The sequence below is a fragment of the Antechinus flavipes genome, chromosome 5 (assembly GCF_016432865.1).
Source record: "Antechinus flavipes isolate AdamAnt ecotype Samford, QLD, Australia chromosome 5, AdamAnt_v2, whole genome shotgun sequence".
In the NCBI taxonomy this organism is placed as follows: Eukaryota; Metazoa; Chordata; class Mammalia; order Dasyuromorphia; family Dasyuridae; genus Antechinus; species Antechinus flavipes.
In genome coordinates this window covers 12,899,364-12,912,260 of record NC_067402.1, presented here as the reverse complement: position 1 = coordinate 12,912,260, position 12,897 = coordinate 12,899,364, and the positions used below count along the sequence as shown (strand labels likewise).

The 12,897-nt window shown below is 53.6% G+C and overlaps 1 protein-coding gene across 1 annotated transcript in view; it reads left to right on the top strand.

The window, feature by feature from the left end:
* The first annotated feature begins 5,368 nt into the window (after positions 1–5,368).
* The window catches only part of RAPGEF5 (Rap guanine nucleotide exchange factor 5), a 228,013-nt gene continuing 220,484 nt past the window's right edge, over positions 5,369–12,897 (top strand). The window contains exon 1 of the mRNA XM_052001415.1: positions 5,369–5,889. Coding sequence (XP_051857375.1) covers positions 5,635–5,889 — 255 coding nt within the window. The 5' untranslated portion in view covers positions 5,369–5,634. The remainder of the gene's footprint in view (positions 5,890–12,897) is intronic.

Genomic DNA, 12,897 nt, shown 5'->3' with positions numbered 1-12,897 from the left:
GATTCTTTGTAATCATCTGCATTTCAAACCTGGGGCCCGGAGCCCATTCTCTGAACTGCACTGCAATGGCGCATCTGCCTCCTGCCTTGGCTGCTTCTTCCACTGGTGGCGATTCCAGAATCTCCCTTTTGGGGAAGGGTCCAGACTAGCCACCTCTACTGGCCTGGGCTATAGACCAAGATGCTGCTGCTCGCATCCTCCTTGTCCCTGCTTCTGTTTTTAAAAATGTACTTTTGTTTCATTTACGTTTTTCCCAATTATATATAAATTGTTTTACACTTTCATTCCCTCAGCCTTTTCACCTGCCCTTTTATAGGTTGTCTCCCCACTAGAACGGAAGTTCCTTGAAGGCAGGGGCTGCTTATGCTTGTATTCTAAGCCCTTAGCACCAGGCGGGCGCATAGTGACTGATGACTCAATGGGATCCGTGACATAAAAGAGGTCAAGAACCCTTGATCTCCGCCCAAAGATGCCTTACCACGGATGCTGCGGACGGAACACCACCCAAAGGTCAGCCTGGCCTGGCTCCAAGGCCTCCGACGAGGCTCTCGCCTTGCCATCCGCCTAAACCGGCCAGTTTGTGACTCCCGCCCATGACTCCTGGTTCTTGCCTCTGTGGACAAACTGTGATCTCTTCAAACATTTGAAGACCGCCATCTTGCCCCCCATACCCAAGGCTTCTCTTCTCCACTCTAAACATCCCCGGTGACTTCTGAGGTTCCGTATAGCTCAGACCCTATTGTGTGTGTGTGTGTGTGTGTGTGTGTGTGTATAAAAGAGTCATTGTCCCAACTGAAAACAGCACGAAGAGCTGTAACGTGCCCATCAAAGAGAGCCCAGTACCACGCAGCAAAACTAGTGGCTGAAGATGGGAAAAGACACAGCTTGTCATTGAAACGTGAGCCCAGAGTATCTGGTGCATCAACCCACCCATTTACTATATGAACATGGGCAAATTACTTCCTGGTCTGGCCCAGCTACCCAGTGGCTGATTCACTCCAGCTCAGCCCAGAAGTCACCCGGCCCGGTGAGGAGCTGCCAAGTGACAGCTTGGCCCAGCCCAGGATTGCCGCTCCTTGAGCAGAGCTGTGGAGTGAGCTGCCCGGCGTCGTCATTGCGCCTTCCAAGACCCTGTGGAGAAATAAAGCCCTGGAGGTCTGGATTTCTGGGTCCGCTTAGCCAAATGTGTCCCCAGCACTTCTGCCTCGATGCTTCCGTTGTCTTTTCCCCTCACGAACTCTATGTGACTCGGTGGGACTATATACCCTTGGTTTGGGGGAACATGGTTTTAAATGACTTCTTGGCTATACCATTGAGTAAATGTTTTGGGAAATAATTGTCTCCTGTCTATATAAGAAAAATATATCAGTGGGGGCCACATGGAGGCTTACCAAAGACCACCAGAAGTGGTAACCGCTGTCCCTCTGAGGGTTCAATTGGCCAGTACAAATTGGGGAGAGTGACCCCACATGGGACATGGGACATAAGGAATTCAAAGAGTATTTGTGACCTGCCCACTGTATACAATGTAATATACAACCTTCTAAAGATTTGTTTAAACTTTCCGGTCCTTGAAAAAGAATAGGTGCTTAATTCATGTTTGTTTTCTTCCTCTTCCATCATTCAGGTGAAACTCCTCTCTCCAAGATTGCTATGATCTCCATGGCCAAGTATGAGGGTGTTTTCTCAGGGCTCATCCTTCCTGATCTGTTGCCACTGTTCACCACCCATTTCTTCTCTTCCTGATTGGCACCTGAGCTTTGGGCTGTTTTGTTTCTCCTTGGGTAATCCAATGACTCTCCAGATCCCAGGGGCTTCCCATGCTAAGGCCAACATTAATGTGGACGCCCAATCAAAATAGCCCACGGAGGCTCGGGACTCCCAAACCCGAGAGATCCACCAGACTCATCCTGCCCAGGTTATAGGTCACTCGTGGACCACCTCGCTCAGTCAAATCATTGTATCTGAAAGAAATATGACCTTTAAATCCCCCCAATTACCAAGAACATCTTCAGTGATTTTTCTTCAGTCTCCTCCACAAAATGCAAACCCATCACATCACACCGTGACTCCCACCTGCCTTTACCGTCTTATTTCCTCACCTCAAGCACCTGACAGTCCAATCAAACCACCGTTCCCTATCCCTGATGACATCTCCCACCTTCAAGCCTTTGCTCCATCAGCCCCCCGTGCTTCGAGTGTATTCCCTCTTCAGCAGCACTTCCTCCAATTCTTCTTTTCCTGCAGAGCAGCCCCGCTGCTACTTCTACAACCTGCTCAGTCATTATACTTTGCTTTAAAGAAACTTCAGACTTCATAAAACCCTCATATTTCCCCAAAAGTAAAATTATATTTGGAACTACGAATCTTGATTACAGATTGCTGGCAACACCCCTATGAGATTGCCACTATTTCTATCCCCCTCTTTTTTTTTTTTTTTTTTTTTGCAGATGAGGAAACTGAGGTTGGGCTAGGCTAAGTGAATTATCCATTGACTCTTCAATTATCAGCCAACATTTACTATTATTATTATTTTGCCTTTTTTTTTTTTTTTTGAGGCAATTGGGAATGAAATGACTTGCCCAGGGTCACACAGCTAGGAAGTATTAAGTGTCTGAGATCCAGATTTGAACTCGGGTCCTCCTGACTTCAGGGCTGGTGCCCCATCAGCCAACATTTATTGAGAAACTCCTGTGCGTCTCAAGTGGCAGAGGACAAACAGGAGGGTCTCTGCCCTCAGGAAGCAGGATGTAGTGTTTATGTAGGAGCGGTGGGCAGGAACCGGGGAGCAGAGCCACAGGAAAGCTGATTGGCTGGTGGCTGCAGAGTCCATGATGGGGATATTGACTCGATTACCTTTCCCTGAACGAGAGGGAGCAGGCGGACAACTGCAGACGTCTCCTAACTGGCGTCCTCCCCCTTCCAACTCCCCCCACATTCATTTCAACCTTTAGTAGTTTTAATACTAATGAAATTAATTTCTAAAAGCACTGCTTGGATCCCCGTGACCAACTGGATCAGTTCCAGACTCTTTCACTGGAAATTATATTCTATTATTTATTCTTATACTTTTTATTCTATTATTTATTGTTATAGTTTATTTTATTATTTATTATTATTATATTAAAGTTGCATTTTTCAGGATGACCTTGGATCAGATGAAAAGAAATTTAGGGGACTCGGTCTGGCTGATCTTGGGGCCGAACAACCTGAGCTCTGCCGCTGCCTTTGCTACGGCCCCGGGGCACCCTCTGAAGCCATCTGGCCCAATCCCCTCGTCTTCATAGATGAAGAGACTGGGGGCTGCGGGGTTATGACCAGCCCAAGAGCACAGAGGGAGAATTTGGAACCGGAAAGGACCTTTGAGATCGATCATCTAGGAAAATGTCCCCATTTTACAGATGAAGAAACCAAGGCCCAGTTAAGTGACTTGCCTCCTTCCACAGAGAAATCAAATGGCAGAGTGGGGACTCACCACCCCTCGTTTGGGGAAATATTTTTCCTGCGTCATCCCGACCCTTCCGTGCATGGGAATGTTCCCTGCCACTTTCCAGCTCCTTTGGGAATGTTTCCTACTGCTCCAGACTCCTGAGCAAGGATTCTCTGGGATACACCTTTGACCCTCAGATCTTCCTTCCTCCTTGGTGCCCTCTCAGTCAGTGACGGGGGAGGGGGAGGAGGAAAGAGAGGGACTGGGGAAGGGGCCTCTGGGGTGGGCTCAAAGCCTGGATGTTGGGGGAGGACTGGGGGGAGGGGGCTCACTTCCACGCTGTCCTCCATGGGGGAATCCCACAAAGTCACTTAGGACCTTAGACTTCCCATTAGGAACTAGACTGGCATTTTTCAGATGGGAAAGGGGAGGCTGAGGGAGATGAGGGAGGGCCCAGCTTTCTGGGGATAACAGGCAGCAGATCTTCCTTCCCCATTCTCTCTCTGTGGAACTCTGCTGGGAAGTCTCCGCGCGGCCTCCCTTGCACCCTAGGGAGCCTCCACAGCCACCTCCCGCTTGCCCTCAGCGACCCCTTTCAGAAAAGCATCTTTGCCCCTGGAAGAAGGGCTAAGGAAGGGAGAAAGTGCTCTTCGTTGGGGAAAGAAGTAGCCGCAGGGGCTGAATCTTAGGGCTTAGGAGCCAGCCTTCCACCCCCCAATAGCCCGAGGGGCCTGGAGCCTCTTTGTGTTTGTTGAGTGAATCTACAAGTAAGAGTGAACGAGCTTCTCGTCTTCAGGGAATTCGTTGCCAGAGACGGGCTTATTTCGGGTCCTTTGCTGTGGTGACTGAGCGGAACCGGGAGGGGGGGGAGTGGGTGGGGAGGGGGGAGGGGGGAAAATGTTCTGAGCTGGGCCACCTTGGAGGGGGCAGAAGTAGCTCTCAGGCTGAGTCCCAGGGGTTCACGCACTTTCACCCTCGGATGCTGAAATGCTGGCGAGCTGAAATGGGCTCAATGCCGGCGCGTCGGGCCTCTCTGCGGGGGGAGGTCAGGCTCCGGTGCCCCAGCTAGCCCGGGCCGGGCTCCCGCGACCGTGATGGGGTGCCCGCCTCTCCCCGCCGGGAAGCAGAATCGGGCTGTTGCCCGGGCTTCGCTGCAGGCCTGGGGCCATTCTGGCGGGATGTCGGGGCTTGGGGGCTCACGCTCTCCGCCCCCCCCGGCAGCCGCCATCCCCAAGCCCCCCGAACCTCCAGGTGGCATTCTGGCCTCCAAAGAGCCTCTCCCCTCTTCCCCGGAAGGATGGAAAGGAGGTCGGGAGGGGGGGGCGCTTCTTAAGCAAGGCCAGCGCGCGCTGCCATCGGGGCAGGAGAAGGAGTAGGCTGGAGTCGGAAAAAGAAGGCCCGAGTTCGAATCCCAGTCCGCGATTTATTCCCTCTTGCGCCGCAGGCCCGTCACTTTGTTTGGGCCTCAGTTTCCTCACCTGTAAAGTGTGTTCGTGCGTGAATGGGGGAGGGGATCTGACGAGCTGCTCTCCAACAGCCCTTCCAGCCATAGACAGGTGACGGGGCCCCGGGTCCAAAGTCAGATGGCACGCGGGGGGCAGCGGCGGTGGAGACTGGGGGGAGGGGCGGGGGGCCATTTCCCTTTGGGGCCTCAGCTGGTTAGAGAGGGGGAAGGAAGCCGCGGCCGGTGGAGCTCCCAGGCTCGGGGATCCCCCGAGAGAGGAGCGCGGGGCCGGGTAGAGCGGTGGTCTGGGCCGGCGGCGGGAGGAGGGACTGGGAGGGATAGGGTGGATTTCCTGCACCTGGGATGAGCTCACGCCTTGCCGAGCGTCCCCCCCTCATCCCCCCTCCCGGGACAGTCTTCCTGTTCTCTATTGTTCCCCCCCGGGCCGGCCGCGTCCGGCAGCCGGGGCAGCCCCGCGGAGCGGAGCGCGGCGCCGAGGGGGGCGGCGGGAGCGGCAGGTAGGGCGGGGCCTGCGCACCTGGGCCGGGCAGGAGGAGGCGCGCCCGGCAGGGACTGGGCGTGGGGAGCCAGGAGGAGGAGAAGGAGGAAGAGGAGGAGAGAGGCAGGCTCGCGGGTGGGCAGCGGTTGGCACGGAGCCCCGCGCACCCGCCGCAGTCCCGCCCGCGCTTCTCCCCGCCTGGCACGGCGTCCGAGGTGAGGTCCGGACGCCAGGAGCGCCGGCAGCGCCGGGCGCCCGGGCATGAAGATGGCTGTGGGCGCCGTGAAGATGCAGCCCCCGCCGGCCGAGAGCCCGGAGCCGGCCGAGCCCGGGGCGTCGGGGGCCGCCGGGGCCCCGGGGGGGAGACGCCAGCTGCGGAGAGGAGGGAGCCCGGGAACCCCCGAGCAGCCGCAGCCCCCCGAGCCCCAGCTGCGGCACCGGCTGCGGGACCTGCCGGCGCTGCTGCGCAGCGGGCTCACCCTGCGCAGGAAGAGGAGCGCCGGTGGCGGCGGCAGGGTGAGTGACCCGGGCAGGGCCCCCCGCCGGCCGGGCCGGGTGGCGGCGGAAGGGAGAGCTGGCCCGGCCCCCAGCCCCCCGGCACGTGCTGCCGGCCCGCCTGGAGCGGGAGCGGGGCTCTCCCCCACGGAAGCCAACTAGCTCCCCCACTGAAGTTCGGGGGCTGGAGCTGGAGTGGCTACGGGTGGGGGTGGGGGAGGGCGAAGTCGGGGCGCCCGGCTGCGAGACTTGGGGGCAGATTAGAGCCTCCGTAGCTCAGGCTGGGCTGCCTCACTCTCCCAGCAGCCTCCTGCCCTTCCCCTCCTGGGGGGGGCACTCTGAACGCCCCCGCTCCTCAGAGGTCTCTGCATCTGCAGGTGGCTTCCCTCCCACCCGAGGCTGGGGCCGCGGGCCGGGCCAGCTGGGGCCCTGGGAATGGGGGGAGAGCGTCTTCTGGGTCTGGGTGCTTCCCCCTGGAGGGGAGGGGGCTGGGGCTGAGAGATTTCCGGCTCTGCTCCCGGGCAGCTGCTGCTTTAAGGTCCCCAGTGGGTTGAGTGCCTTGTGTATGGCCCTGGGCCCAAACCCCTCCTGCCACCTTGGGGTCAGTGCCCCCCCCCAAACATCTCCTGCCTCAGTGGGGCTGCAGAGTCTCTGACCCTTCTCTGGGCTAAACTTGTCCGGGTCACCTACTGGAACAGAGCAAGGAGCCGGGTGCTGGACCTGTTGGGCAGAAATAGGGGCTTGTGAGTCAAGTCTGGGGAAGGGGCTGTGAGGGCATATCTGGACCTGCCGCTAGAGACACCTTGGACATGTAACTTCCTTTCCCCCGGCTAAAGTTTCCCCACTTTCAAATGAAGTATTTTCTCTAAGGGATCTCTAAGCTCCTCTCTAGCTCCCCAGGAGGTGGCTTCCCATGCTCTTTGAAGGACCTGGAGTTTCCCAGGTGTCCAGCTGAATGTTCCACAAGAAGCCCAGCCAGGTGACTGGCCCGGCTCTCTTCCCAGCTCTGGTTGCTGGCCCTTCTGCACAGCCTCCTTCCCCCCTTTCCTGTTTAAGTGCCCCAGACCTCCCGCCATGCTGCAGAAACGCTTGTGTGCTGATTGCCGGCTGTGGAAGCCTCCTCTGGGTCCTGAATTGGGGGAAACAAGCAGCAGCAGCAGTAAAAGCCCTCCATTCTCTGCCCCATAATGATCACTGGATAATGATCCAATGCAAGCTCCCGGTACCTCACCCTGAGCAAGAGACAAGGTTACTTTCATTTTAAGGTGAGGAAGTGCCTTGCTCCGAGTCATGATGCTCGGTGGTGTCTGGGGGGGGTCCGAGCCCAGTAGTCCTGGTTCCAAGTCCCACATTCTGTTCCCTAGAACACATTGCGGCTCATTATTCAATGGCTACCTGGACTAAATTAAAAGGGGGGAGGGGCTCCTGGAAGATTTAGGGTTATGGAGAGCAGATCTTACCCTTATTTGTGGGGCAGGATGCGTGTGGGGAGGGTTAGTTAGTGTGTACAGGGTCAAAGGAGCACACTGGCTCTTGCTTTTATTCTTGGCTGTGTGACTGTCACCAGAGGGTTTCGACCAAACTCTTCCTTTCATTTGAGCTTCCATGTTCGGCCCATAATCCTTTGCACTGACAGGACCCCTTGCCCAGTTGCAATCTTTCTGCACTTCTATGTCTCAGAATCTTTATTTTTCTTCAAGGCTTAGCCCAGGGGCTCTCGGGGAACTAGAGACAAAGCTGCCAGGATCTCAAAGGATTTCTTGCCAGCATCTTCTTTTGACAGATGAGGAAACTGAGGCTCCTTTGAATACATTGTCCAAGGGGAAAGCCAGTCATGGAGGATCGGGAGGCCTTGAGTTCCTCGGCCTTTGCTTGTCCTGCCAGGACACCGTCACCTCCCTGAGGGCAGGGTCTGGTCCTCTTTATTCTCACTGCACCCTGACTGGGACAGTGTCTCGAACCCTGCAGGGCAGCTTCCAAGCCAGTTGGAAATTGAGTCTGTTTACTCCAAGAGTGAGGGACGTGTGGACGGTCTGGTGAGCGCCGGTGGGATGGAAGGGCTGGATCCCTGCCCCCCTGCCCAGATGAAAGTGGCTGGTTCCAGAGGCAAGAAGGGGGCCAGTGTGGGGGAAGAGGGGGCTGCTGGGAGGAAGGAGAAGGTGGAAAACCCACAGGCTCCGGAAGGGGGCCGGGGCACACGCTGGAGGTGAGGAGGGCTCGAGCTGCGCCGACTTTGCAAGGATCTAGGGAAAAGTAGGTCAAACCTCATTCCTATTATCCTTGACAGTTACTTTTTGTGGCAGAGAATCTGAAGACGAGGCTGCAGCCAGGCTGTCTGTGGCAGGAGCGACGCCGAGCGCTGCAGCATTCAGCCGCCTCCGGGAGCAAAGGCTGCTGGGGGTTCCCTGCTGATTCTGGCGGGTGGAGATCACCTGTGCTGAGAGTAACTATTACCTGATGGGAAGTAGTGATTCTTCAGGCTGTCATTCAAGGCCTTTCACTGGTCTTTCCAGCCTTTCTTCATATTACTTTTCATATATAACACTATCATCTCCAATATCCGTAGCTTTGTGCTGGGAGGTTGTGCCTCTTACCTGGAGTGCCCTCCCTCTTCATAGCTCCTTTCAGTCTCTAGTTTCCTTCTGGCTTAGCTCAGGTACTTTTTCTTATAGGAAGTTCCCTCCCTCCCTCTACTTCTTCCTTCCCTCCTTTCCTTCCTCCCTTTATCCTTTCCTTTCTTCCTCCATCTCTCCCTGCCTTCTTTCTTCCCTCTCTTCCTCCTTCCCTTCCTCTCTCTCCATTTCCTTCCCTTTTCCTCCCTCCCTTCCTCATCCTCCTACTTCTTTCCCTCCATATCTCTCTTCCCTTCCTTTTATCTTTCCTTTCTCTTCTTCCCTCCCTCTCTCCCTCTCCTTTTCTCACTGTCTCTCCTTCCCTCCTTCCCTTCTTCTCCTTTTCTCTTTTTTCTCTCTGTCTCTCTCTTTCTCTCCTTTCCCTTTCTCCTTTCTTCCGTCCTTTTTTTTCTTTCCATCTCTTCTTCCTTCTCTCTCCTTTCCCCCTTTCTTTTCTCCTCATTTTCCCCAGAGAACCCACTCTCCAGCCTGGCTCTGACTCCCATGTCAGTAGGGATAGGAGAGAGAGTGTAATTACATCGGCACAAATCTATCACCTCTGCTGGGAAAGGACATTGGATGGGACGTTTGCTGGAGGAGACGGCTTTCTGAGATTTGAGAAATGGGAGCCTATTTTAGGAATATGTGAATATCTGAGTACAATGAATGGAGCCCGACCTGAACAGGAATGGTTAGCTCGACTTTGGTGGAGTGTTACACTCTGATTGAGCCAGACTTCTCTGCCTCCCCACCCCCCAAACCAAAGGCCCATTGGATCCCGGCGATAATGCTGGATGGGCCCTCAGTCCAACCCACTCCTTTTACGGAGGGGAAAGCAAGGCCCACCTGAGCCCTAAGGCAGGAAGTATCAGAGGGAGACTTTGAACCCGGGCCCTCTGACCATCAGAAGCTAACTTGTCTCTACTGTACCCTCCATCTTTTCCACATCAATATTCTTCCCATGATGCTGTGTCACCAGAGGCAGGAGAGGCCAGATTCTCAAGAATTTGAAGTTAGGACATGAATCAAATGATGAAATATTTTCGAAGTGCACACAGCAGGCACATAATAAATGCTTGTTCTCTTGGAGTCTGTGGTAGGCATTATTTAGCTATCACCTGTTACTGGTGGAGACATGTAGGGAATGGGATCAAGGGGAGGAAGGGAAGGGATGGGCAAGTTTCCTTGGCTAGTGGCAAGGGGCAGTGAAGGATCTTTCTGGGGTGAGAGTAACTGAGGGTGTCTTTTGGGAGGATTTCAGGTACTTCCTAAAAGCTCTGCGTGACCAATTCCTTCTTTCGCTGCAACGTTTTGCTCTTCCTGCTGACTCCAGCTCTGTGTGTTTGGTGGTTTCGGTAACATCCCACTTTTCATGACCCTATTTGGGGTTTTGTTGGCAAAGACACTGGAGTGTTATCTGTCACTCCCTTCCCCGGCTCATTTCATGATGAGGAAACTGAGGCAAACAGGAGAAAATGACCTGCTCAGGATCACACAGTCAGTGTCTGAGGTCAGATTTGATCTCGGGCTCAAGAATCTTCCCGACTTCAGGCCAGGCGCCCTGTGCACCATGACGCCCCCAGCCGCTCCCGTGTCTTTTTTTCAATGTCATTATTGTGCTGTGATCCTAAGATCTGTCCCAATGACCACACCATTGGGGGTAATCTTCGTCTCACTGATTTTTCATTACAAAAAGGCAGAGCCAAGATATGGAGGATGGATATCCACAAGGGGCCACCCCAAGACTGTAGCCTTCTCCCCAAGTCATATTGACGGTCTCTTCTCTATATACTTGGTAACAACCTATTTTTACCATCAATTTCCAACATGGCCACCCCTAATAGACCTCCTGTCGACAGAGGAAACTGCGTTACAGCTATTCCGGTACCATGATTTTCCAAGATGCTCAGCCCCGTCTGGAATGGCCCATGTTCTGTCTGATCTCTGGCCTTCCTGGATCAGAAATAAGATCCCCCAAGCCCATTGGGATCAAGATTATCCCAAGGTTTGTGAAATCCCTGGGTGCAAGGGCAGTGTATGCCCGATTTTTATTTATCTACATCCCTACATGATGTTCTCCTACAATGGACTGTAAGCTCCCCGAGGGCAGAGACCAGTTAATTTTCTCTTTGTATCCCTGGTGCTAAACACAAATTAATAAAAGTCGTAGGTACTTAATAAGTGTCTTTTGAATTAATGAGGATCCAGCGAATGAATGACTAGATATCCGTTTAATTAACATCCACCACTAGACTCACTTATCTGCCAAGTAAGAGCAGGATAAGATCTCGCGGCGTCTCACATTCGAACTGTTGACTTTTTAAAATGAGCTGTCTCAGCTGTCCCCCGGGATCGCTGGCGGGGCGCCAGCCCACACCTCCAAATTACAAAATTATGTTAATCAGGATATAATTAAGGGAAAACACTACGGACTCGGTGTCTCAGAGAGAAAAACAAAGCCCCGACTCCTGGAGAGACGAGCTCTTTTTAAGGAGATTAGGAAGGTCTCATCTCGATCATAATTTCGTGGGAAATCCAGGAGAGGCGGGGCTCCTTTAGCTCAGGTCCGAGGATTTAATTTTTTAAATGTTTCGATGACTGCCCCTCCATTCAGTTGGTTTCCTTTGGGCATCTTGTGGTTTCATTTCAAAAGGACCCCGAGAAGGGTCTGTGGGGCTTCCTCAGCAACCCTGGTACAGAGAAGGTGAAGAAGGGCCCTTGGTCTTCCAGATGCTTTGTGCTTGTCCCGACCAGGGGAGCCTTTCCTAAAGCTGAGCCCCCCCCCAGATTGGGCAGCCTGGCAGCCGAGCATCAGGGCATTTGCTCTTTCCTGCGCTGCTAAACTGGCATAGCGTGTCGGCAGGATGTGCTTCGGGAAGGGCGACTCCAAACGGGGGCGATGGAGGAGGCGTCGAAACCGTGACCACGCGAGTGTAATGGATGGAGACAAGTGTGCTTCGCAGATGCCATTCTCTCTTAACTTGACAAGGCGGTAATTGGGGACTCGGGCAACTGAGCCAGGGGAGGAGGTTTAAAATAACCCAGGAGTCGGTCCGCAATAGCCCTCCAGTAATGGCATGCTTCTGTTGGTGTGGGAGCAGTGTGTCAGGAAGTGCTGATGCAGACAAATAATGGTGTCAGGCTGAAGCCCATCCCTCCTTCCCTTCCTTCCTCTCCCTCTCTCCTTCTTCTCCCTCCTTCCTCTCCCTCTCCCCTTCCTCTCCCTTCTCTCTCTTTCTCCCTCTCTTTTTCTTTCTCTCTCTCTTCCTCTTCCCTTCCTCCCTCCCTCCTTCCCTCCCTTTCTTCCCTCCCTCCCTCCCTCCCTTTCTTCCCTCCTTCTCTTCCCTCCCTCCTTCCCTCCCTTCCTCCCTCTCTCCCTCCCTTTCTTCCCTCCTTCTCTTCCCTCCCTCCTTCCCTCCTTCCCTTTCCTCCTTCCCTCCCTCCCTCCCTCCTTTCCTTCCTCCCTCTCTCCCTCTCTCCTTCCTTTCCTCCCTCCCCCCTCCCTCCCTCCCTCCTTCCTTCCTTCCTTCCTTCCTTCCTTCCTTCCTTCCTTCCTTCCTTCCTTCCTTCCTTTTTTGTATATGTGGGATGTGTGTATTTGGAAGTAAAGAGACATTTGGGACATCTCCCAGATTTTTCTTGGTGCAGAAACTTTTTTTTTTAACTGATCCAGTCAGATAGATTCATTTTACTAAGTTGTGAGGACACTGGAAGTTTAAGCATCCAACACAGTCTCTGGCACGTAGTAGGTCTCTGCCTTTTTGCCTTGGCTATCCCCTGGTCCTGGACTGTTCCTCTTCCCTTTCCAGAGAGGAGCTTCCTTCATAGCTTAGCTTAAGCACCTCCAGTTTCATGAACCATCCTTGATTCCAAATTCCCTTAATCTCCTAGTTCCCTCAGCTGAGCCACTTAAAATCCTTTGGTGTGTGTGTGTGTGTGTGTGTGTGTGTGTGTGTGTGTGTGTACTAACATGTCCATCCTGTTTACTACATTAGCACAGAAATTCATGGAGGCCGGGGGCCATTCTGTTTGCCATTTGTATTGTGTGATGTGACTGCTTTTTGGAAACGAATTAATTCATTTCAGTTCAGTTGAATTGAGTGAAAAAGTCCATATGCCTATCATCTTAAAATCTATGGAAACTCCAAGGGATTATCATTAAAAATGAATTATTCAGACTCCTAATCCTGTGCTTCCCCAGTCACCAGTGAGAGGCGCGAGGCTGTGTGCTTGCTCCCATGCTTTTTCTTCTGCATGAGGTTTTCAGCCATCTTGTCACCTTCATGGAGGACAAACATGGCATCGAGGTCGGGTATGGCGCAGATGGCAAATTATTTAACTTGCAAAGGCCACAAGCCAAGACTAAAGAGGAGGGAGAGACGGTGCAGGGTTTTTGGTTTGCAGATGATCTTGCCCT